Source organism: Ornithodoros turicata, chromosome 2 (assembly GCF_037126465.1).
Source record: "Ornithodoros turicata isolate Travis chromosome 2, ASM3712646v1, whole genome shotgun sequence".
In the NCBI taxonomy this organism is placed as follows: domain Eukaryota; kingdom Metazoa; phylum Arthropoda; class Arachnida; order Ixodida; family Argasidae; genus Ornithodoros; species Ornithodoros turicata.
This window is the reverse complement of record NC_088202.1, coordinates 31,425,688-31,449,609: the sequence shown is the minus strand read 5'-3', so window position 1 is coordinate 31,449,609 and position 23,922 is coordinate 31,425,688. Positions and strand designations below refer to the sequence as shown.

The 23,922-nt window shown below is 44.3% G+C and overlaps 1 protein-coding gene across 1 annotated transcript in view; it reads left to right on the top strand.

Annotated features, from left to right (window-relative positions):
- Positions 1-23,922, top strand: part of LOC135383299 (phospholipid-transporting ATPase ABCA3-like) — a 165,424-nt gene that overhangs the window by 15,655 nt on the left and 125,847 nt on the right. The window contains exons 5-8 of the mRNA XM_064612815.1: positions 1,282-1,522; positions 2,855-3,058; positions 4,008-4,186; positions 10,578-10,712. Coding sequence (XP_064468885.1) covers positions 1,282-1,522; positions 2,855-3,058; positions 4,008-4,186; positions 10,578-10,712 — 759 coding nt within the window. The remainder of the gene's footprint in view (positions 1-1,281; positions 1,523-2,854; positions 3,059-4,007; positions 4,187-10,577; positions 10,713-23,922) is intronic.

Below are 23,922 nucleotides of genomic sequence, written 5' to 3'. Positions count from 1 at the left end.
ATTAGCAGGAGCAATGCTGGCCACGAGCTTCTTGTAGACGCTTACCTCACTGGTCGCCAGGCTGCGAATACAGCGGTTGTGTACCAGCTCTCTACAGTCTTCGCTTCGGCGTGACAGCTGTGTACCTCATCCCACGGATCCTGGCTCCCTTGGAGAGGTACACAAGAGGCACACAGCGAGCATCAGATTTAGACTGTCTGTTTAATGGAAGTCGGAGAATTTATATTTGTGTGTTGTGAATGCGTAGGGTGTCGTTGTGTTTTCCTTTCGAAACAATATTTGGCTAAAAACGCGGATGTCCTCGTGACTCACTCTTCAGGCTCGAAATTACCTCGGGGAGCTGTCGTATAGGGGGAGTCAACGAGGTTCTGACAACGAGAGCCTATGACAGAATCAATTTCCTGCAGGGATATCGCCCGCGCCATTGCAAATCCGCTGGGCCTTCGTTGCCATCTTGTTCAGCACCCTCTCTGAGTGACTTCATGCACTGACACTCATGCAAGGCTTCTGACAACGATAATTTATCTTTATTTTGTTTCTTCCAACCAGAACCATTCAAAGCCGTCATTTGTTGTTCACAATTTCTGCCGCCAGGATCTAGTGGCGAACCCGCCTAAGCTTAAGAGATAATAAATAAAAGTACTAAAATTGCCGTGCCAGCAACACTGCGGCGTTGTTTTCCATAAGATCACGCCCATGGAGCGTCGTGCGAATTCTTCTCCTTCCTATTTGACAAGCGTTTGAAAAGGTCCTGCTACAGATTTCAGTGGTTGGTCAGTCAATTTGCAGTTCACCAAAATAAATGCGCTACTGTTTCCGTAAGGCCTGCTGGTACTGTTGAGCCTACTCGTTGTGTGAGCCCCACCCAGGACCTTCTGCGGGCAAGCCGCCATGCTACGCAGTAGTGTTCTTCGGAACCACATACTGGACAGAAGTTTTACTAGAGCCCTACGACGTCATAAACGAACATTTTATTCAGAGGATATCAATGGTGACAGCAGCGAGAAACTAACGTTTGAACTAACGTTGCAACTTGACCGCATAGCGGACTCAATGGCAACTATACCGACCCTAATTTGTGCAGGGAGATGGGCATAAGTGTTCCTCTGACGAATAACATCAGCGCAGAGTGTCTCAAAACGGCGCACACATGAGATTTTAAGCAAATCGTGACAAAAATAATTCGGAAGTATGGGAGCCTAGCGAGAATGAACAACACCACTCCTTCAACTGCAGTGCGGGTGCGTCCACAATGCTTACCAGTACATCCAACTCTTCTAGGAACTAATGAGTATCAACGGCCTGTCGGAAACAGCGTACTGGACTGGCAACTTTGTTGGGGTTTTCTTCGAGATGTTCTTGGTGCAAACGCCAGTAATCGTGCTCTTCAAGTTCAATCCCGTCACCGGAGCGGAGGGCCTTTGGGTGAAGACTGACTACCTCGTTTTGATAGTTTTTTTTACCGTGTACGCCGCTTCAGCATCATGTTTCTCCATGATCATTGCCATCATCAGCCCCAGGCGTGAGTAATTTGTGGAGCCGATTTCGGGGAAAACGCACACTGACCTCAACACTACGCGGACTGCGCATATAGCACTCTGCTCAGATGGGACTGCTCAGGCCTCTTTCTAGATAAGTGGGTGTGGTCCCAATTGGTCGACCGCAGGTTAACGCTACATCCTGGTGTACATATCGTCTGATCTGCGCAGCTGATCCTATCTATTCAACAACGTCATGCGTTTTCAGCAACATCAGGTGGGTGCTGCACGAGGTTGCGTTTTTCAATTTAGTGATCCCTGCAAGTGTCCGACGCTCCGCCACAGCAGTGCCGCGTCTCTGCCAGTGCCTCCACACCCATGCGTCGTACTGAGAAAGCAGGCGATAACGACTCCGCCGGAAGCCCACGCACCCGTACTTCCGTCGAAAGTATTGGCGCGGCGCCATTCGAGGAATACTCAGTCCGCTTAGTAGAGAGGTCAGTGAACACGCGTGATAGACACAGCGTATTCACAGGAGTAATATTCACCACAATTGCGTCCTTGCTCTCTGTTATCACATGGACTCGGTCGCTCAACGTCATTTCTTTTCGTGCCTCTCGGGATAGGAGACTGTCCGTGGTAAATACCCTTCGGCTCAGCACCAAGATATTTCGTAGCAGACGAAGGGACCGATGGTGTCGTCTGCTATGTGTGAAGTACGGCACTCCCAATAATCCGACGCTGTGCGAACGAGAGGCGGGGAGCTTCCTCACTCGACCAATTTTTTGTTGCTTTTTCTTCCACTAGAATATTCCGTGAGGATGTCACTCGTGTGAATACCCCTGGATGCTACTTGTTGTAACTGTTGTCTCTCTTGATAACACACGTTTGCTCTACGGGAGACGTCGGGACCATTGTCTCCATCTGCATTAACTAGTGAAATCAGTCACCAGAGCTTGAATGTACATGTGTGAGAGAGAGAGTACATCTGTCCAGGGTCCCCATTTCTGCTGATATGTCACGCAGTCTATGTTTCTTCCATTCATTTTCTGTCGCTCGTTTTTCTAACAAGAAGAGAAAGCAATTTTTATTTTTGAGATGGCGTGCTCAAACCATATTCTACAAACGGGCTTGTCCCCTTCTTCATATTGATTACTTAGACGCACACCAAGGATGCACTTGGTGTGCGTCTGTCGAATTTTTCCTTGCTGTATCACAATGTCATGAGGTAGTCATGGCATATTCTTTGTACGCTTTTCCCAATACGTTATTTTTTTACTATTACACGTGGAGTGTCCTCAAAAGTGCTACTATATACTGTCCGGGGTCAATGTGCAATATCATGTGATTACTATGTATTTCTGTCATTTCTGCAGCAAATATTGGTATGGTGCTGACGTTCCTGATTATGGTGATCACCCTAATTGCTCCAATGGTGATCTTGACCGTGACTGGAGCTAGCCTTAGGGACGCCTACCTGCCTTCAAAAACTGCTTATGTCGCGCACCTTGGCACATGTCTACTGCCAAACATAGGATTCGCCTACGGACTGACTATTATCTGTGAGAGTGAAGAACTTGGTGAGCCATTCAGCATGCCACTTGCCGATACGTAGTATCGAAATAGCGCTGTTATTGAAAACGAAGTATGGGGTATGTCGACTCCTTTTTTGTTTCAACGTATTAGTGCTGCATTTCAATTGTTGCTTACAGAAGCAACGCACTACAATAATTATTCTGTAGTTATCGAAATTGAAATAGCAAGGTCCGGTTTCATGAACCGCAATGAACATTTGAACCGATATCGCAGCAGTCCCTCAACTTGAATTTAACCCTTCAGTCTGCTTCGTCAAGGGCAGTTATTGTCACTGAAACATTCATCACTAACAAACATTGTTAAAAAAGAATTGAGTGTTCACTTCAACCTTTAACGAACCTTGATTTCGGTTCAAAGTAGGTTCTTACAATTCAAATAGAGTTTTGTTGAGCTTTAACCATCCCTGGTCTATGGACGTACGACCTCATCTCACGCATTGTCCATGTGCTTACTTTTGAATGCGCCGCTCATAGCCACACTTGCTTCGCGGCGCTAAAACGGAAATAATAATAATAATTATTAGTTTTGAATGTGGGTCTGCCTTTTACTTTGCTGAAGGAGGGTCAACTTCATTGGCTGCCGCCAGGGAAGGCGTCTCCTTTTCGCCTTCGGGGGTACAAGTGGAAAACTTGCACCCCCATACCGCTGTACTTTTTATTTTCTCCCGTTCTTCTATCGTCCTAAAGCGGCTTCTTCCTGCCCGAAAGATGTCTGTTTGGCGCCCCTTCAGGCGGGCTCGGGAGGTGGGTCTCTCCACATAGACGACGGTACTTGCTGCAGCGTTATCTACAAGGTTCAAAGCACCTTTCTGCTAGAGGATATCTACGGTTCCCAGAGTTTTGAGCAGAGAGCCAATTTCTCATGCTCCATATTTAGTTGGCACACCTCGTGTTTCCGTTTTCGGGACACCGTTTATTCCGCGTTGTGTTGCAGGTGTCGGTATCACGTGGGACAACTTCACGACCCATGAGAGTTTCTACAAGCTAACGTTAGGCAAGGTGTGCTTGGCTCTAGCTATATCATGCTTCACCAGCGTCTCCGCCGCCTGGTACCTCAAGAATGTCTGGCCCTTCGGCTACAGCTTTCCCAAGCCGTGGTGGTTTATAGTTATGGTGAGACACGGTTACAGATAATGGTACCGCAATGACGGGCCCTTGTATCGCCCGATTAACAGTGTGTGACTAGCCGGGTAATTAAGCTCTGGTTTTGGTATTGACCTCTCAGCTCAACAAGCCTTCAGTGTAGCTTCAATAGTACATTGCGTGAGAACGTTTGTTGCCTTTGTGAAATCATGACATACCAGAAGTGGCGTGGCCAGACCTCGCAAGGTAGGAGGGGGCTCGATACGACCCCCGGCCCCCCCACACACGCACGGCTGATCCTTGTTTCGCCCACTGATACTGATACTGATATGAGGTGAACATACTTCCATATATAAACACCATTACCTCTCATCGGATTTCCACGATCTGCGTCTCACTTTTCACTGTTAAAACAAAACCTCACCACATAGCACGCTCTGTGCCAAAACATGGCATAAGGGAAGGCGCCTATCGAAACAAGGGAAGACGCCTATCTGGGGCACGCATAATGTGTCCTAGGTAGGCATAGGCGCCTCCTCCCATGTAAAAAAAAAAAACGATAGATACGATATAATTCGGCATGATGGTTAACTAGGAGCGTGCTATGTTGTGAAGTTCTGTTGCAACAGTGTACGGTCCATATCTTACAACGTACCATATATCAAGCTGTACCCGATATACAACAATACACTACACTCAGAAAAAAAAAAAAAACTCACGTGCTTGCAGAGGGTTGTTCATGTTTTTTGGCGTCATCGTGCCTTAGAGAACGGGAGGAAGTGGCGGTACTGGTACAGCGCGTCACCCCCTTCCGTCGCGTCACCTGGTGCGGACCGCACCCCCTGCGCCACCATAAGTGACGCCACTGGATGAAGTATAAATATGCTAATTCAGCCCTTACATACATCTCTTGTACCCTTGTGCGAGGTTGGAGGTTATAAGTCGACACTTAGTGCGTTTTTCTATACTCTCAAAAGCTTTACGTTTGGACCAGAAAGTATAAAAAAGGGTACAATAGCCCGTCGTTTTAAAATGCAAATCCATCAGGGACAGACTTGCCGTTTATTCGTGTATTCGCGTATTCGCTTTTTCAAGCCTTCTGCACAATACACCACTAAATAACATTACCGTATAAACAACTGACTATAGGGTTTCTCGCTTATTTTAATCCGTTGGTCACTCAATTTAATTTCAGCGCTACCCAATTCAATCTAGTGGTCAACCAACTTAATCTAATCACCAACCAATTTAATCGATGCGCTACCCAATTTAATCCAAGCGACACGTGTAAATGCATGCCGTATTATTCCGTCATGGAAATCGTCATGACTATGACTTTCATGATTACGGAAATGTATATGAGCTTATTACTACTAATCCAACAACCACTGGTTTTCGCAGTAGCATGAGGTGATTTATGACTGCTTCTTGTCATTATGACATTTCATGACTATTTTCATTATATGTGCCATAAATTGCTTTTATGGAACTACCGCTGCTTCAAACAGTGTCATATAGTGGTTTTGTGACTACCGACGGTCATTATGACATTCCATAGCTATTTTCACGACATGCGGCACGATGGAAAGTTATGTTCTGAGGTCTGAACACAGGAGAAAGGACAAACGCAAAGCATCAAAAGTGCCCAAGAACAATGAAAGAAGGAAGTCACAGAAAAGGTTAGCCAGCTGTTGGACACAGGAAGTCGTTGGAGGCACTTGAGGCTTTGTGTTTGTCCTTTCTCCTGTGTCCCAGCCTCAGAACATCACTTTCCATCGTGTTAAACAGATGCCGCTGCGTCGCCCCGTCGTATGAATGTGTGCATGAGTGAGACAAACATGTAAGAGTGAAAGTTGGATGAGTGAGTGAGTGGGTCGATGTGGTTTGTCCTTTCAAATGACGCACCCTTGGAAGTAGTTGGTTAGGTGTGTTAGCTTAGCTCAATCGGTAGAGGCCTGGGCCAGCAATCCAGAAGATGGGGGTTCGTGTTCTACAGTTGGCTAACCTTTTCAGTGCCTGGCGTGAGCGGCAGCTGCGGCTCATAGAAAGCACGTAGAAGTGTGCGGTTTTCTTTTGCATATAGAGGAAACCATGCCCTACACAGCGTCCCATATCCCGGTCGTCATGCTCTAATCGGTGCTGGTATACACAGGCCGGAAGTTTCACAATTTTCCTCCTATTTCGCGATTTTTTGTGTGTGAAAAATCAAACCATAAAATTTATTTATTTTATTTTATAAAGTTTTATTGAACGAGCCTTCCTCTACAACATATTTAAAAATCTCGAGGGTGTTTTTTCGTATTCAAGAGATTTTTTTTTTTTTTTTGTAGTAGAGGGTATTACGGCCACAGTGACCTACGTTGCATGTATACGGTGGGGTGCTATATTTGTATTTGGGCTCCTGTTTTAATTCTTTTTATTTCCAATTTTTTCTGGTCTAGTTGGGTTTCAATGTGCAAGCAATATGCTGTGGCACAGACTTCTGCAAGGTTACCACAGTCTTTCTTCTGTAGCATAACACGCGTATTGCAATCCTGGGTGGTTAAGTTTACGGCATTGTTTCCGGTGTGCACGGTGCCGGCGATGGAGATTGGGGATTAGCGGTGATGGCCAGGTCTAAGTAATACCTTTTGTCTTCTGAGCTAAAGCCCTGCGTGGATGAGCTGTTTGACATCCGCATCCTACCCGCAAAATCCGCGTCTCCCACGGCACGCAGCTATAGTTCAGTTTCTGGGCTTGATATCCCAAAGGGGATTTGCCAACTATCGATGATCGGCCGGCCATCGGCAGTCGGTGGGCAAACGACTTCATCGTCGTCAAATGTCGCTAACAGAGTGTTGGCCAACGCACGCTGGCCCCACAACACGGCCTGACACCTTGCCGCCATGTCGTTAAAGCCTTGGCATGCATGATCTGGCCAACATCGGGTGGTCATCAGGAAGAGATTCACCGAAAATAACGCACAGCCGCTCTTTTTTCTGTAATAGCGATATATATCACGAGATTTCCCAAGCCAGCAATGACCGATGGCCCACGGTTGGCAAAAAGTCGGATGACAGCTGAACAACGACCCCTTCGACCAGTCAGTGTTGGCGCAATGTTGCATAGTGATAGGCAGAGCGAGGTTTGGCAAGCCGTCGGCCAGTGGACAGTTCCGTACCAAGACACGTGCTCGTTGGCCAAGCACTTGTCAAGCACGTCTAGGTTGGCAGGCCAAGCTCTTGGCAAGCTTGGTCCGATCTCGGTATGTCGCCTTGGGGAGAGGGTAACGTGGAATCGTGTAGCAGTGCATAAGTTCGACCTTCGATGGGCCAAGTGAATGTCTCAAATCAAAAGCAGTAAGAAACAAATATGCTATCTTCATGATCAGTTAATACGACAAGCAATTCATCATTTCAGTGTTGCTTGTGCACGCATCGAATTAATAAATTAGACATCTCACCCTTCATTTTGACTAACAGACAAACAGGACTCTCGAATTTGTGGAAGCTCGCGAGACAACCTATGTATATCTGTTCTTCCTCAGGAGAGACATGCAATTGCTTTTCTTTGTGAGCTGTTTGATTCTAGTGGTCTCGGGCCTATTGCGAGCTTTTATGATTCTCTCTCTATTTCTTTTTTTTTTTGCACTTTGAAGCGCCGTGTCCAGTGTGGAAAAATTTTGTGCTTTGGAACGGCTTGCTCACTGTCCGTTGCGGGAAATACGAGCAATGAATGACGTCTATCCAACGTCGGGCCTGCTGCTCTATGAGTGTGTGGCCCATGGTTGGCCCACCAATAAAAATAGATTGCTAGCCAAGGTGAAGCCAGCGAGACCCCGAGCTGCAACCGATCTCAGTTTTATGCTGACACTACATTCGTCCTATGTCGTTTAGGTGGGCCATGTACGTTGGCCCAACCTCCAGCAGATTAAGTCGGGCCGCGTTAGGTCAATGTCAATCCCCGACCTTGGCCCGGTCACTTTTACGTAGGTCGGGCCGACAACTTTTAGTCTGATACCGTACATTGGGCCGACTTTGTGCCGATGTTGTTTTTCCCCTTGGGATATCCAGCCAATTTTCCAGGAAATAAACGTTATTTCCGGTCAGCACATAACAGCACAGAAAAAATCTTAACAAAAACAGCTGTCGCCGAACTTCATCCACACCGGCGACTTCCTCTCTCTTGTTCTGACAGTGAAAACACCGGAGTGGCATAGCTTTTGCAACGAGGACAGGTCCTGAGTGTCCATGATGCCACCAAAGGGTACACGACAGCAAGCACAGATTTAGCTGCCAAGCAAGAATACACGGCACCAAGCACAGTAATACGTTTTGCAACAAATGGAATAGGTAGAATTTATTGCAAGTGGAGCACAGGATCGGCGCCGAACGCGCACCTCGATTCGAGACGCCAGAGATCTCTCCCACACGCGCGAGCGGCTTGCGTTCACCTTGTACTCTGTGTTCGGTGCGTAGTGTGAAGAAAATTGATGGCGCAATGTCGCGGTTTATCCGCATCCGATCCGCTCTTGATCCTGCACAATCCGTGTCCGATCCGCAGATCACAATGAGCGTCCATATTTCATCCGAACCTGCCCGCAAGTTTCTTGCGGATATCCGCTTCCGTCCGCGGATGGTGCAGGGCTTTAGCTGTGAGCCTCACTTGAACTTAGTACAGCATGGACGAAGGACCACCAACATAAGATTCCGTCGCTTCCTGTAGTTCTGTCATGTAAATATGACGTTTTTGTATGTTCGTCTTTTCCTGCAACTTTGTAATTTCTTGCTTGTACCCCGGGACTTTTCGCGGTTAATATTTTTGCTGAATTGTTCAACATTTAAATGTGACAGTTGAAGGGAGCTTTGATTAAGTGAACATGTATTTACGCGTCTAATATTCATACTAGTGAATTGGAACTCCACAGCGCTCAATTGGAGCCATGCTGCTTTGTTCCCGATGGTTGTCATATTGGAAACCAACTACAAAAATCGGAAATAGGCAGAATTAAAACAGAAGCCCAAGAACCAAATCCGGAGCACCCCACCGAATACATGCAACGTGGGTCGCTGTGGCTGTAGTACCCTCTACTACAAAAAAGTGTTCTCTCTTAGATACGAAAAAAAACACCCTCAACATATTAAAAGATTTTTTAACATGTTGTAGTCTCTCCCGACCTCCTCATTGCGTGTTCTACGCTCGATCGTAGCGAATGTTGGAAAAAGCGCATACTTTCCCTATTTGCAATGACTACGAAAGTAACGTGTCTTGGGATTTTTCCCGTTGAAGTATTCCATGAGACCTTATAAGGAAAAAATATTCATTAAAATTTAATGGTGTGATTTTCCACAAAAAATATTGGGAAATAGGAGGAAAATTGGGAAACTTACTGTCGGTGTATACCAGCACCAATTACAGCACGACAACCGGGATTTCCGACGCCGTGTAGAACATGATTTCCTCTATACGCAAAAGCAAACCGCACACTTCTAGGTGCTTTCTATGAGCCGCAGCTGCCGTTCACGTCAGGCACGGTTTTCGCCAGCGCTGCGAGCTTAGCTCGTGTCTAGCACCCGCCACATTGATATCTGGGAAGAAACGTTTCGTGGTGTGTCGTTTTGCACTGTTAGGGACTGGTAACACAAAAATGGGAAAAATTTGTGATAGCGTTCTGAGAGCCTAGCAGGTCCGCTGGATCGTTTCGCGTGAAATCGCCCAGCTGTTGAGTAGTTTACTTAAGCTTCACTCTATCTATCCAGTAACTTTCTTGGGCGTAATGTTGTGTGTCTTCTTTTCTCTCTTTCATTAGCCACTGCCAAAGATAGCTCTAGCATCCATTGTGCTATCCTGTGTGAACTTGAGGAATAGAAAAGTGTCGCAGTGCACGTGCAGAGGATGTGTGTGTGTGCGCGCGTGTGAACCGATAAGGATGGTTACTTTTGCGACATAGTAGCTTTGGGTAGTGGTATGATCTTTGACCCGTCAGAGTTGTGCTATTGTCGGTGACCTTTTCCTCTCCTTCCTATCACCTGTCCCTCTTTCACCTACATAGATTTTTACCGCTGGCAATGCACAACCCAGTGAGGCAGCTGATGGAATTACAGATTAGGAATAGCTGTCCCTTTATTATGAAACCTATTACATGGAATATAAAGACAGTGGCTTATCCTGAATTGCAAGCACAGGGGGTGTATGCATCTGCGCCTGTATGTATCATTGCGGATAGGTGTCTTGAGCGAAAAGAACAAAGCCCCCGCCTTCCCTTTGTGGGGGTCTGGATAAATGACTGTTCTCAGGACTTGATCCCTCCCTCGGTTGGATTTGCTGCTTAATGCGTCCTCAACATCTAACAAAACGATACTTGCAGTACTTGTAACTATGCCTGCTAAGCGGGCAATAAGTTTTCTAGACACTGACAGGTTGTATTTTGCGCACGTTACAGCCGAGCTACTGGGGCCTCTTTGCTGGCGTCGGTATCACGGCGGAGGATGCAAAGATGATCAGAGAAGACCCGCAGCTGTTCGAGCCGGTGCCGCATACTTTAGAATCTGCGATTGTCATATACAGGCTTAGTAAGGTAGGTTTCAGGGAACTACATCCTTCCTGCATCCGCCTTTTTTTTTTCGTCGTCGTCTTTGTCCGAGAAAGAAGTGCGAACATCGATATAGTGATAGTGCGCGTTATGAAATCCATATCAAGTTATCGTACTTGCTTTGCTACGGACGACCACCCAGAGCTGTCACTAATGCTCCAGGTCGTCATAACTATGGAACCGATTCGTGGTGGAAAACGCTTCATCAGAGAAACGTGAAATCTGGAGGGGACGGCTGGGTAGGACATTTTTTGACATTTATTTATTTTACTAAAACAAATGAAAATACATAGATGAATATACACATAGAGGTACCAGAGGGAGTACTCCCGGTTAAAGTTTCCTCATCAATCGCAAAATGAAGGTATTATAACAGAGCACAATGATCAAAACAATTTAAGAGGATACAATACACTTGATGATGATACAGATGCTATAGTACGACACACTTATATCATCGTCAAAAAATTCAAGTGGAACGGAGATAGATGATACAAAGAAACGAAGGTGGTTACAAACGAGATGCATTATGGAATAACACATGCTTTAGTTTGTTTCTAAATAGCGGATAAGATCGAATGCATGTTATGTCACGTGTTAGTTGGTTCCACTCGCAAGCTGCACGGAACAAAAACGACAGCTTCCCATAGTTTGTATTACACGTAGGTAGGTTCAACAGACCTCCAGCTCCTGCCCTAGTACTCCGGGTTGAACGAAGGTGAAGAAAATTTATTTTTGGCAAAGTGAGGTTAAGTTGTAATATACGGTAGGTCAGGTTTAGTATACTATAAGATATTATGTCATGAACTGTAAGAATACGAATTTCATGATATGGGACATGAGCGAGCAACGGTAACCCAAATGTAATTCTGATAGCTCTGTTTTGAATTACCTGAAGAGCACGAAGATGAGTTTTGTGAGTTAAACCCCACACAGAAGCACAGTACGTCAGATGAGAGTGTATGAAAGCATAGCACATTCTTGAAAAACTTAACCTACCCACCTTAGCTCATCGAAGGACATTGCGCGACTGTCATTTCCTTTTCAAGCTTGTGCACGGCATCATTGACTGCCCCGATTTGTTATCTTCGGTGTCTGTTCATCTACCATTGCGTAACTTGCGATCCCAACCTGTTTTTCATGAAAATATGGCCCATTACTGTGCACCTATATCTCGCTTGCAGCGCACCATGAATACTCTCTGCCAGAATTATGATATTGACATTTTTTTTCTTCTCATTCTCGTCATTTAAATCTTCTCTTCCTAACGGCAACGCGAGAACTGTTTAACCCTTAACATTTCATTATTTGCTGTTTGTTGTTTTATGCTTTGTATTGTGTTCCCTGTGTCTTGGTGCACCATCCGTTAGACCCCACGGTCGTTGATGGGTACCCTCAAAATAAAATAAATAAATAAATAGTACAAGTTAAGCAGAATGGACGGCGGAAAGTAATGTCGGGTTTTTACGAGTACGCTGATACAGTATGAACTCCTGCGAGTGATAGCGTTAATATGGGACGTAAATCGAAGATGGCTGTCGAATGCGACTCCTAAGAATTTAGTTTCTTGCCGAAACTGCAATGGATCTCCCAAGATGGATAAAGAAGTGGGCGTACTAACATTACGTTTATGCGAGTGGAAAATCATGGTCACTGTTTTGCTCGCGTTCAAATGTAATCTATTAGTACGACACCAGTAGACTAGATTATTAATGTCTTCCTCTAATTTCAATGAAAGGTTATTAATATCGTTGCCAGTTAACAATAAAGTCGTGTCACCTGCATATAGAAATGCTTCCGAAAATTTTAATTGCTCAGGAAGATCATTTATATAAAGTAAGAAAAGGAGTGGACCTAATATGGACCCCTGTGGCACGCCAATGTTGTGGCACAGTGAAGGTTGAGAGAGAACGTCCTGGCATCTAACAATATGAGACCGATCCTCGAGATATGATTTGATTAAGCTGAGTGCAGGTCCAGTGATCCCATATTTGGCTAGTTTACAAAGAAGAATTTTGTGGTTAACACAATCAAAAGCCTTAGAGAAGTCAACGAAAAGAGAATGAGCTATACCCCCCTGATCAATTTACTGTTTGATGCGTTCCGTAAATGTTAAAAAATTTCCACTAAATATGAGAAGAGGGGTGCACACCTAAATACCTGAAACCCTCAACTCAATTAATTGTAGGATCAAAATTACATGGGAATATATTGAGGTTTGTCTTGTTCACAAAAGATATCATTGCACACTCTGCAAAGTTCATCGGTAGTTGCCATGGCCTACATCAATCATAAACACTGTAAACCACTCATTGAGCATAGTCAGTCCGCGGTACGCAAAGTGAAAAGCGTCAAACACGGTCATGCAACAGTGCTTGCAGCTTCGCATTTCTCATTAGTTTCTTTCATCACTTTGTTATGAGATGACTAATGCTTTGCCAATTCAACACGAACATACATTGGAACACACACACACAACACACACACACAACTACTTAGAACTTTGTAACAACTTTGCAAAGCATATGTACTCGTATGCACTTCCTTTAATCCCTTCAGGAGTATTTCTCCCGTAACATATCTCAACAGATGCAGCATGTCATGTAGGTAACACAATTTTGGCACATTATTTGCTTGATATGTCCAACAAGCAGAGATATAAAATCTTTGTACCAGAATGGTGTGCCATGTGACCGTGTAAAGACGAGTCGCTTACATGGAATAGGTATAGCATCTTGATGTTGAATGCAAGAAGTTAATGTTTGACAACATATGTGTCATGGGTTAAATAGAGCAGTATATCATACACATCAGAAGAATGCCAACACTTCAGTGCTTTACCTTTACCTGTTATTCCAATGTTTACTCTCCCTTCTATTGGAATTATGTATTTCAGAGTCATTTTTGTATTATTGAATTTTAATTTAGCAATCCTTTCACATGTCTTGTGATAGACATGTTAGCAATGTAAACAGTGTTTTTGTGCTTCTCACAACCTGCATCTTTATGCAAAAATACTCCAAAAGCCGGGAGACGACATAACTAGACAAAAACGTAGAGAACTCCGACTTAACATAACAAAATAACAAGGTTTACTCAGACGTTTCATCTGTCATGCGACGGACATCATCAATGCCAAACTGAATGAGAGATTGATTGCACAACCGGTCGCTATTTAAGGAGATGGGAATATTGCGTATTGGAGAGAGTGTGGGAGTATGGGAGGGGCCACGGTTTTTGTTACAAACCGAAAGGTCACGCGTATGTGCCAAGACTCTAGAAGCTTCCTGTGTCCCTATCTTTGTTCTCTCTTGTTATGTTAAGTGTTGGAGTTCTCTACTTTTTTGTCTGCATTTTTATGTCTGAGGCTATTTTTGTGACAAGAGGTCAAGGGTGCCGGCAACATGGCACATGTTCACCAAAATGCAGAACCAGACACACACACACACACACACACAAATGTATAGCATAACACAATCCCAATCATTTTGTCGTGTCCTTTTTGCTATGTCGTCTGTTCTACATTTGCTTTTTGTTTTTGTTTTGTTTTTTCGTGTGTAGTTTCTGGATTTTAAGCCCAAGAGCAGTTGCTGTAGAGGATGCTGAGAACATCTGAAGCATACGTTTTCTCATTCTCACATTATGCTGCAAGCGGTGTGAAATACAACTCAAAAGGAATTTAATGAGAGAACGAACTTGTCACCAAGATCAGTGTGGGAACACTGCAAAGGAAAAATAATTCTGAACCATAATGGATTCCCATCCGATTTAATGGTACAGTATCAGATGAAAGTAATTCAAATAATATTAAAGAAGTAACCATGCAAATTATCAGCCAAACAGTGAAGCTGGCTGCAGTACACTACAATGTGTCACATGTAACAATATCAGTGTTTCCAAATCTGACACATAAACCTTAGGGAGGCCGCAATAGTCAAAGCGGTGGTTACACCACTTGGCGAAAAGAAAAGGCAGATGAAGTGAACGCAATATGCGACAAAACCAAGGAAACTACATCGCTACAACTGCAATATATTGAAGTTGTTTTTAAAAAAATAGAAGTTCAGTTCAGCGCACAGATATCAGCTGTCGCACACACAGCCATCTCGAAAACTATGCCCATCTTCGTTGATGCACCCACGAATCCACAGGAAGACCGCCGAGGCTTTCCCACTCGGATTAAGTATCTGTACCTTGAACTGTGAACAGTTTGGTGTACACTCGAGAAAACGAGAACAGCTGATTGCCGATTTCATGGGCGCGGCCATGCGAGCCGACAAGGACAGTTCAACACAGGAGCAATTTGAACGCGAATGTGGCGCTAGTGGTAGGTACAACAATTTGCACTTCAAACGACGTAAAACACCAAAAACTGAGCAGCGAAGATGCTTGCTTGTTAATTTGTCATTATTTGGGCCTGTAATCCACATCAGGGTTCATAAAGGCTGCTATATGCCGATGGCCGGCACAAGAAAAACGTATTTGCAATGTTTGTTGTCCCGTTGCGGTTCAAGCGAATATACCTTTTTTGTGCCTCCTTCCTCTTTTTTCTTTCTTGTTTTTTTTTTGTTTATCGTTTTTTACGGTTGTCTGTTTGTTCCGGAGCCCGAGCTTGGAAAGCTGCTCCTGTTTAGTTTCGGTATAAATCGGAATGTGGGGGCAAGGGGAACAGTCCACCGCTCCTCAAGTTTTCACGGTGCTGGCTCTGCCCCCCCCCCCCCCCCCCGAATTTTCCCTCTTCGTATATGCCGTACTTCTCAATCTCTAACTTCATGTCCCGCGGTGCTCTCCTTCAGGTTAGGTAAGGTTAGGTTAGGTTCCGTTAGGGCTCGCTCCCCCTTGCCGACTTCCGGGTTAGTGCGAGCGAGGTATCTCCATAATGGAAAACCTGAAACGATGCACTAAAAACAAATGTCACCTCTGTGGATAGTAATTTGAAGCATACAGATGAAGGATTCATCTCATATCTAAACCGACTGCCAGCAATTCTGCTCTTTCTGTTTCTCGAAAGAAAGAAAAACAGCTTCATAAAAAAATACATCTGTCAATTATGGAAATTAGAATGCCAAAATACCTTGCAGATAAGGTTTTCCTCCACTCGCATAAGCGTAAGTGCGAAACTAGTGTACACGTACTCCTATTTGTTCTATTTAAAAAATATCTATTAAAAATGGCTACGACCACGAAGTATGCCTTTGTGGCACCCCGTTTATTTTGTGTGTGTGTGTTTCAGCTTGGGCAAATCTTTATAAAAAGTCACGAGAGCACGTCATTTTCACAGTTGAGTTCTACGGGCGCGTATCTTTTCCAAGAAAGACTATAATGACTAATAAGGATGACTAATCAATTAAATTAACTTGAATAAAAGCCAGATACCGATATGGGAGACTGTCCTATTTAAAATCCACACCACGTTTAAAAATTTTGAAACACGTACATGTATTAATATATCCATCCCTGAATTTTGACATGTAAATGGGACAAAACCGAAACCGTGGCAACCACGTTTGGGGTGGTGGTCTTCACGGTACGGGATACTTCTGTATGCCAAATGCGCTCGCAACTATATTCTCTCGGCTCAGAAACCGTACGTTTCTGGAACGTAGAGAGGGAAAAAGGAATCACAAAACACGAATATACTTCAAGTACTCTCCTTAGGGAAGCGAGGAAGCGAGAGATTTATTGACTACGTAGCACTAGTGTCAGCGCGCTGAGCGGTTGAGCTGGAATTGGAACTAGAATTGGAAATGAATCAAAAATAATACTAAATAATACTAAAAAGAAAAAAGCAAAAAGCGTTATCTGGGCTGATCGAGCTCGGTTCACTCTGGAAATTGTTGCGCTGACGACTGGCGCCACGTTCGAACTTACCTAAAATTGCTCCTCTGTGTAACTGTCCTTCTCGGCTCGCATGGCCGCGCCCATGAAATCAGCAATCAGCTGTTCTCGTTTTGTGGGGTGTGCACTAAACTGTTTGTAGTTCAAGCTACAGGTACTTAATACGAGTGAGAGAGCTTCGGCAGTCTTCCTGTGGATTCGTGGGTGCATCAACAAAGATGGGCATAGCCTTCGGGATGGCTCTGTGTGTGACAGCCGGTGTCTTTCTCCGTCTGTTATGTCGCGAGACAACTGAGATCACCGTCTGTGCGCGCTCAGGAAGCTTGAAATCTGCCCTGATACATATACGGCCAATAAATTGGGGCTTGCTCCACTGCAATCTTTCCCGGAGTTCACAAGGGACACTGTTTGTGGATTTATGCCTTACATTTAATCTATCGCAGGTCGTTCCACATCCTACTCGAATAACTCATGCCAAACAGTCAACCCTTGACTTGGTTTTAACCTCCCATCCTGAGCACATCACTTCTTTGCATGTCACTGATGGTCTCAGTGACCACAAGGCCATTTTCTTCGATATCTCTTCAAGTCGTCCAAATGTTCGTAAATTCAACGATAAAACCATATACGACTACGCTCGAGCTAACTTCCAATCCATCGACGAGGGTCTTGAAGCTCTGTATGAAAATTCCTTTCATGGCACCTCGCCTCACTCGATTGAGGATAACTGGTCCCTCTTTCGTGACAACATAAACTACCTTACCGAGTACAATGTTTCAAAGATAAGAGTGAAATCTTATGATCACAATCCTTGGTTCACGAAAAGTCTTAAAATCTTGCTAACCAAGAAAAAGCGTTTATTCAGGAAGGCAAAGCGTCTTGGCGACGATGTATCATGGGCTAAATTTCACTACTGTGAACGGGAATACAGGCGCTCGATCAAGGAAGTGAAACATAGTTCTTTACCATCGACCTCCCGTCTGTCTTAACGAATAAACCAAAACAAGTTTGAAAAATTTTATCTCCGCCAAAATCCCACCTTATCAGTCTAACTGACACCCGCCGGCAACGACTGCGCCAACCCAAGCAGCAAAATGTACTGAAAGTCGAGTGCAATAGGGGTGGACGGGTAAGTGGAAGGCCTTGAACAAACTCGTGAAACTAAAGAACACTGATAAGACACATACCGTCCACCCCTGTTGCACCCGACTTTCAGTACTTTGTGCTGCTTGGGAACGCTTTCGCTTCCTTGTTTTCATGCGTTTTCAACACCGATAACGGGTACACCCAAACTCCGTTATCAGTAGTCGCCTCCTCACCTATTGTCCCCATTCATATCAGCAGTCATGGCATTTGTAAAATCATTGAGTCACTTAAGCTGTCGTCAAGTGCTGGTCCGGACTCTATTAACCCGAAGGTTCTATACAACATGAGATCTATTTCCAGCAAGATTCTATGTTGCATATTTACTCAGTCACTCCAAGATTCTGCTTTACCGCAGGACTGGAAGACTGCGAAGATTGTCCCTATTCACAAATCAGGCAGCTGCCACATCGTTAATAACTACCGCCCCATCTCACTCACTTCTATAGTATGTAAAATTCTCGAACGCATACTCCAACGTAGTACCTTGAAGAAAAATGCTTCTTCTATCCCTTGCAGTACGGGTTTCGAAAGCTCTTTTCGTGTGAAACTCAAGTAGCCAGTTTTGTTCACGACATCTTCCTCCACGCGGACAATAATCATCAGACTGACGCCGCTTTCTTAGACTTTCGCAAGGCCTTCGATATGGTGCCGCACTCTAAGCTTCTATACAAACTCTATCTGCTTAACCTCGACCCGTATGTCGTCCGTTGGATTGCCCAATTTCTGACTAATCGTACGTTATTTGTTACTTGCAACAACCACCTATCCCCAAATGTACCTGTGCCTTCTGGTGTCCCTCAGGGTTCAGTCCTCGGCCCTCTCCTTTACCTTATCTATATAAATGACCTTCCTTCAGGGATATCTTCCACGATTCGTCTCTTTGCTGACGACTCCGTAGTGTACAGGCAAATCCTCTCTCCTTCTGACCAACTAGCATTACAAAGCGACCTCGCACTAATCCGGCGTTGGTGCAATGTGTGGCAAATGCCCCTGAACACTGCAAAGTGTCGCATTTTGTCGTTTTCTCGAAGACGGGTCTCCTGTCTTCCTCCCTTCCCCTACACTCTAAGTGATATCACATTAACCCGAGCAGATTCTTACAGATATCTTGGAATCCACCTTTCCTCCAACCTAACTTGGAACGAGCACATCAACCACATAATAACTAACGCTTCTCGCTCCCTAGGCTTTGTTAGACGCACCCTCAGGTTGGCACCCTCCATCTTAAGCTCCTAACCTTCACGGCTCTTGTACGAAGCAAGCTGAAATATGCATCACCTATTTGGGGACCTCCCCAAAAGTATCTCTGCGACGCCATAGAAGCCATCCAGAATCGGGCTGCCCGTTTCATTTTCAACGGTTACTAATTCGATACCTCTGTAACCGCATTAAAATCAAATCTCAATCTCGACTCACTCGAACATCGTCGCCGTCTTGCCAAGTTAGCCCTCTTCCATAGGTTCTTTTTCATCTTACCACCGCACCAATCGCCCATCACCTGCCTGAGTGTCATTTTTCCTCGCATCGACCACGCTACTAAGGTCAGACGCTTTCATTGTAATACCAATGCATTATCCAGATCATTATTTTGTTCAACTGCCATCGAATGGAACAACCTCCCATCACCTGTCACAACTATTATCGAGCGTACAGTATTTTGTAACACCCTATCCCGTTCACTCCACCCACAAGACCACCACGCTTGTATGCCAGTTGCTATGAAATTTTTCTGTTCCCCCTTATCATGGTTATTAATTATCTGTACTCATGTGAACGAACTCCCTGTTTCACTCTTTAATACTTGTTTTCATATAAGTTTGTACTGTCGTCGTTTCTTTATTTTCCTGTTTACTTACTGCTAATTGTGTTGTTCTTTTTGCTTGCTTGTTTGTTTCTATCAAGTTGTAAATGTATCTTATGCTCCAGTTCCCACCCCCCATGTAATGTCCTCCAGACCCTTGGGGTTCTCGGAATAAATAAATAAATCTGAATGTTATACTACTGCGTGCAAGTAGTGTCTGATGTAGGTCCAGGGTCTCGTCATGATACTGTGAGGAATACTGCGACACACTTGATTGAAAGCATTGCTGCGAGTTTCCCGACTGATTGTTTCCCGACTGATTGTGCGCTGAACTGAACTTGCATTTTTATAAAACAACTTCAATATAATGCAGTCGTAGAGAGATAGTTTCCTTGGTTTTGTGGCATAATGCGCTCACTTCATCTGCTTTCTGTTGGGCCCCGTTTGGGCTATCGCGGCCTCAATGGGTGTCCTGACACATGGTTTGGGAAACACTGAGGCATACTGTATATTGTTTCATGTGACATGTTGTAGTGTACTGAAGCCAGCTTCACTGTTGTATTGTTTCTTCGCATGGTTACTTCTTCAACGTTACTTGAATGAGGAATGCGGAGAATGAGGAAATGTATGCCTTGCATGTTCTGGATGTTCTCTAATTGCTGACCCCTGCTGTTGTGCTAAAATCCAGCAACTACACAAAAAGATTAACAAATGCAGAACAGGAGACAGAAACATGGACACAATGACATTGCCAGCATCATTTCCCTATAGCTACGGAGAGAGACTCTCAGTAATAAAAATGCAGGTTGTCAAATGCACGTAAACAGTGCTTACATTTTTGGGGGTCTTCGCTCATCTAATGTTTATGGCAGAAAATGCTCCTCTAGTTCACATTGCATACTGAATATGAGTGTGCTCCACAGCCACAAACTACATTCTAAATTAGCACTGCAGTATGTTTATCGGCACACATGAAATTACCCTTCATAAGTGCATCATGCAAGCTCATTGATTCTGATGCTAATTGCTCATGAAATCGTGGGGTAGGGTGAAAGACACTGGAATCACATGTTTCGTCACTAGCTGTGCCGTACTCACTCAGCAGTGATTTTTCACTGAAGCCTGCAACTCAACGATGTAATTCACATCTTGATTGCAGAAAAAGTAAGCACATGTTTGTTATTACTTGGTATACAGTTGGAAGTTAATTGTTAATGTGGTGACGGTCATTCTCGTTGATTTTGGCAATGAAACCATTTTAGGATAAAAAAACACCTGTCAAGGTGTAACCTATGAAAAGTAGTAAATTGAGTGAGGCATTTTAAATTGCCTTTTTTCCTTTATATTTTCGATGCTGACATACATCAGCTTGTGTAACTGTCAACCTGGACTATTCCAGCCAAAACCAGCCAGAGATGTAGCTTGACTCTCTTAAATATCACTGAAAAAACTTGTGTGCATTTTTTAGACGATGCATATATCGAATGTAAATCATCATTTTGTTTTCTTGAACAATGGGGGCACATTAAACTGTGCAGAAATATGAAGTTGTCCCTTACGAGCTTCCTTCTGACATCTACATATATATCATTTGTGCGCTTTCCTTGGCTGGTGTTAGAGGGGAAGCACGGGTCTGCCATCCCAAAGGGTGTGTAGAACGAAAATAAATCTGGTGACGTGGTGAGAACTCAAGAACGGAGCACATTTCGGGTCAAGTTTACAATAAATTTCTGACAAATTAGCATTCTTGAAGGAGCCCCAGTTTATTTATGCTTGTAACTGATTGCTTGTGATTAGCTTCACATAAAAATATCAAGCCTCTCTATATTCTTTGCTTAACCATGTGTTTGAGAATATCAAGCACTTGCAAAAAATTACTTTGTTTTTAGATAGCATATTCACATACAGGTCGTCTAAAAGAAATCTTCCCTTATTTGTATAACTAATCCTCTCCTGCAACATATTGAAAATCTACAGGTTTATTTTTCTTTAAAAAAAATGTCACCATAATGTGCTGCAGCTTCTTCGTCAGTTGAGGCCATTTAGGAAGAAAAAATAATAATAAAAGATGCCTTTGCGGCTCTCTCCTGCGAAAATCGACGCTCTGCTTTTCCATTTTGAGAACCCACAGGTGTATTTGTTCTTACGCAAGAAAAATGTTTCGTCAGCTCATTCATATCCCACCTGTATGACGCTATAGCACACTTGGAACAAATTTTGCATTCAACTGTTCTGCCCAGTTCTACAGATTAGTTGCAGTCGCTGCTTCATAACAGCTTTGTCAACATTTATGATTGTTTTCACATACCTGAAGTCATCTGGAAAGTGAACAAATCTCATCATTTCAAGGGCATACCCTCTCCTACAGCATGTTGAGAATGCTGGCATGTGTTTTCTGTAGATCTTATAGCATCACCTGACCATATTGGCTCAGATCATGTCAAAATGCGACGTAACAGCTTTTGGAAACAATTTATTATGATCTCGTGTGCCTTTCAACCACAACAGAAGAAAAGCCCACAGTCTTTCTTTCAGTGGAAATAGGTGTTTTTCCTGCATTAACAGAATGTGGCTCAAATTAATTGTACCTCGTTGTGGCCTGGGTGGAGCATGCCTCACTGTGCTTTATGTCCAGTAATTTCTTCTCCAACCGTATCTCTTTGGCAGTGAGCCACAACGTATGCACCCGGAAGAACAGCTTACAGCTGTGCAGGCATCAGAATATCTGCACACAATAGGGGGCTGCAATCTAGCCCTATAGGTGCAAACGTTTTAAATGGTACTGCGAACACAGTCATAGTACCCTTTATCACGGCACAAAGCAATTATGTCAGTCATGCTTGTGGAGGCAAAGCCATGATTGCCAAAGCCAAAGAGGCAAAGTGAAAGTGATGCTTATGGAGGGTTTTATTATGCCCTGCTGCTCAGTGTGTGGCTTCTGTTTTTAGCTGGAACAAACCAATAAAAAAAATCTTAGGAAATAAATATGCCACCTTCAGTTGCCATCGACCAAGCAAACTAAGTCAATAATGGTGGCTGTTATTCACTCTGCTATGTGATTGTGTTCATGTTAATTCACCAGTTTGGTACTGTGGTACCAGCTAGCTTCCTTGTAGTGTAACATATATGTGACCACATGGAGGACAAAGAGGAGGAATTAGCTAGTCTGGCGTAGGAGCTCTCACACTGGCATAGCTGGTCAAAAAGAAAATGTGGGCCTTACTTGACATAAAACACAAATACCAGTATATTTTCAGCAAGCACTGGTTAATTTCTAGTAGGTGCGGTGCATATAGCGTGTCCATGGCCTGTTTTTTTGTTTTTTTTTTCTTAGAGAAATCATATTTTTGCAGTTATAAGGGATGACATGTTCTACATCCGAAGTGGATGTTCTAATTAGGTGTCGTTTAATTATTGGAAATAGAAGGCCGGTGCAAATGCAACGTCGGTTTCCCTATGTGCCGCTATAGTTTTCAACAGTATGCTCGTGACCATTTAGTGCGAGGACATGGCCCCGAAATAATGGTTGTGTGAGAGTAAGTCTCGGAGCGTTGTTTTTGACTTTTCGCTTGAACGTGAGGAAGAAACAACGCTGCAGAACTGGAAGCAGCACATTTAATGTAATGCCGTGCAGGATGCAGGAGTTTTACAGCGATTTCATAATTCAGCACAATATTGCCACGAATCATCATCGCGAAACTTCCAGGGCAGGCACGAAACGGTACATCTCATCTCGGCGCATGCTGAAGAAGAAGCAAGAGGCTTCCAGACACATCGCCTGCTCTCTGGCAAACGCACGTGCTGTTTCTAGACTTTTCGGCGCGACGCTTAAATGCTTGTGCGCTCCAAGCTGGAGCATTCATTCTTTGGACTCAGTTGTGTTCAGAGAGCTATCACTCTTGTGTTTTGCTACCAAGTAATCTAATAAACCGTTCGCTGTTTATTCGCCGACTCGCCGACTCATTTCGCTTCGTGACATTTCTGGTGGAGGTGCGGGGCATTCCTTGTCCAACGGCCTGGAAGACCAACTGCGACAAAGCAGACGACAGCTTGGTCTGCCTGCAGAATTCGGTCCATTAGAACCCCCTAAACGCAAGAAGATGACGACTGCGGAGACCAGTACCCAAGTGGCGCAACCTGTTGCCACGCCCATAGCCCCTGCACGGTCGCCGAAGACATTCAGCGGGGAGTATTACGACGACGTGGGCGATTGGGTCGACCACTATGAGCGGATCGCCAAGTTCAACAACTGGAGTGACGGCCAGAAGCTCGTCAACGTCTATTTCTCCCTGGAAGGCACCGCGAAGACATGGTTCGAGAACCGGGAGACTTCGCTCACGTCCTGGGACGTCTTCAAAAGCAAACTCCGCGAGGCGTTCGCTTTTCAACAACGAGCTGAACGCGCTGAAC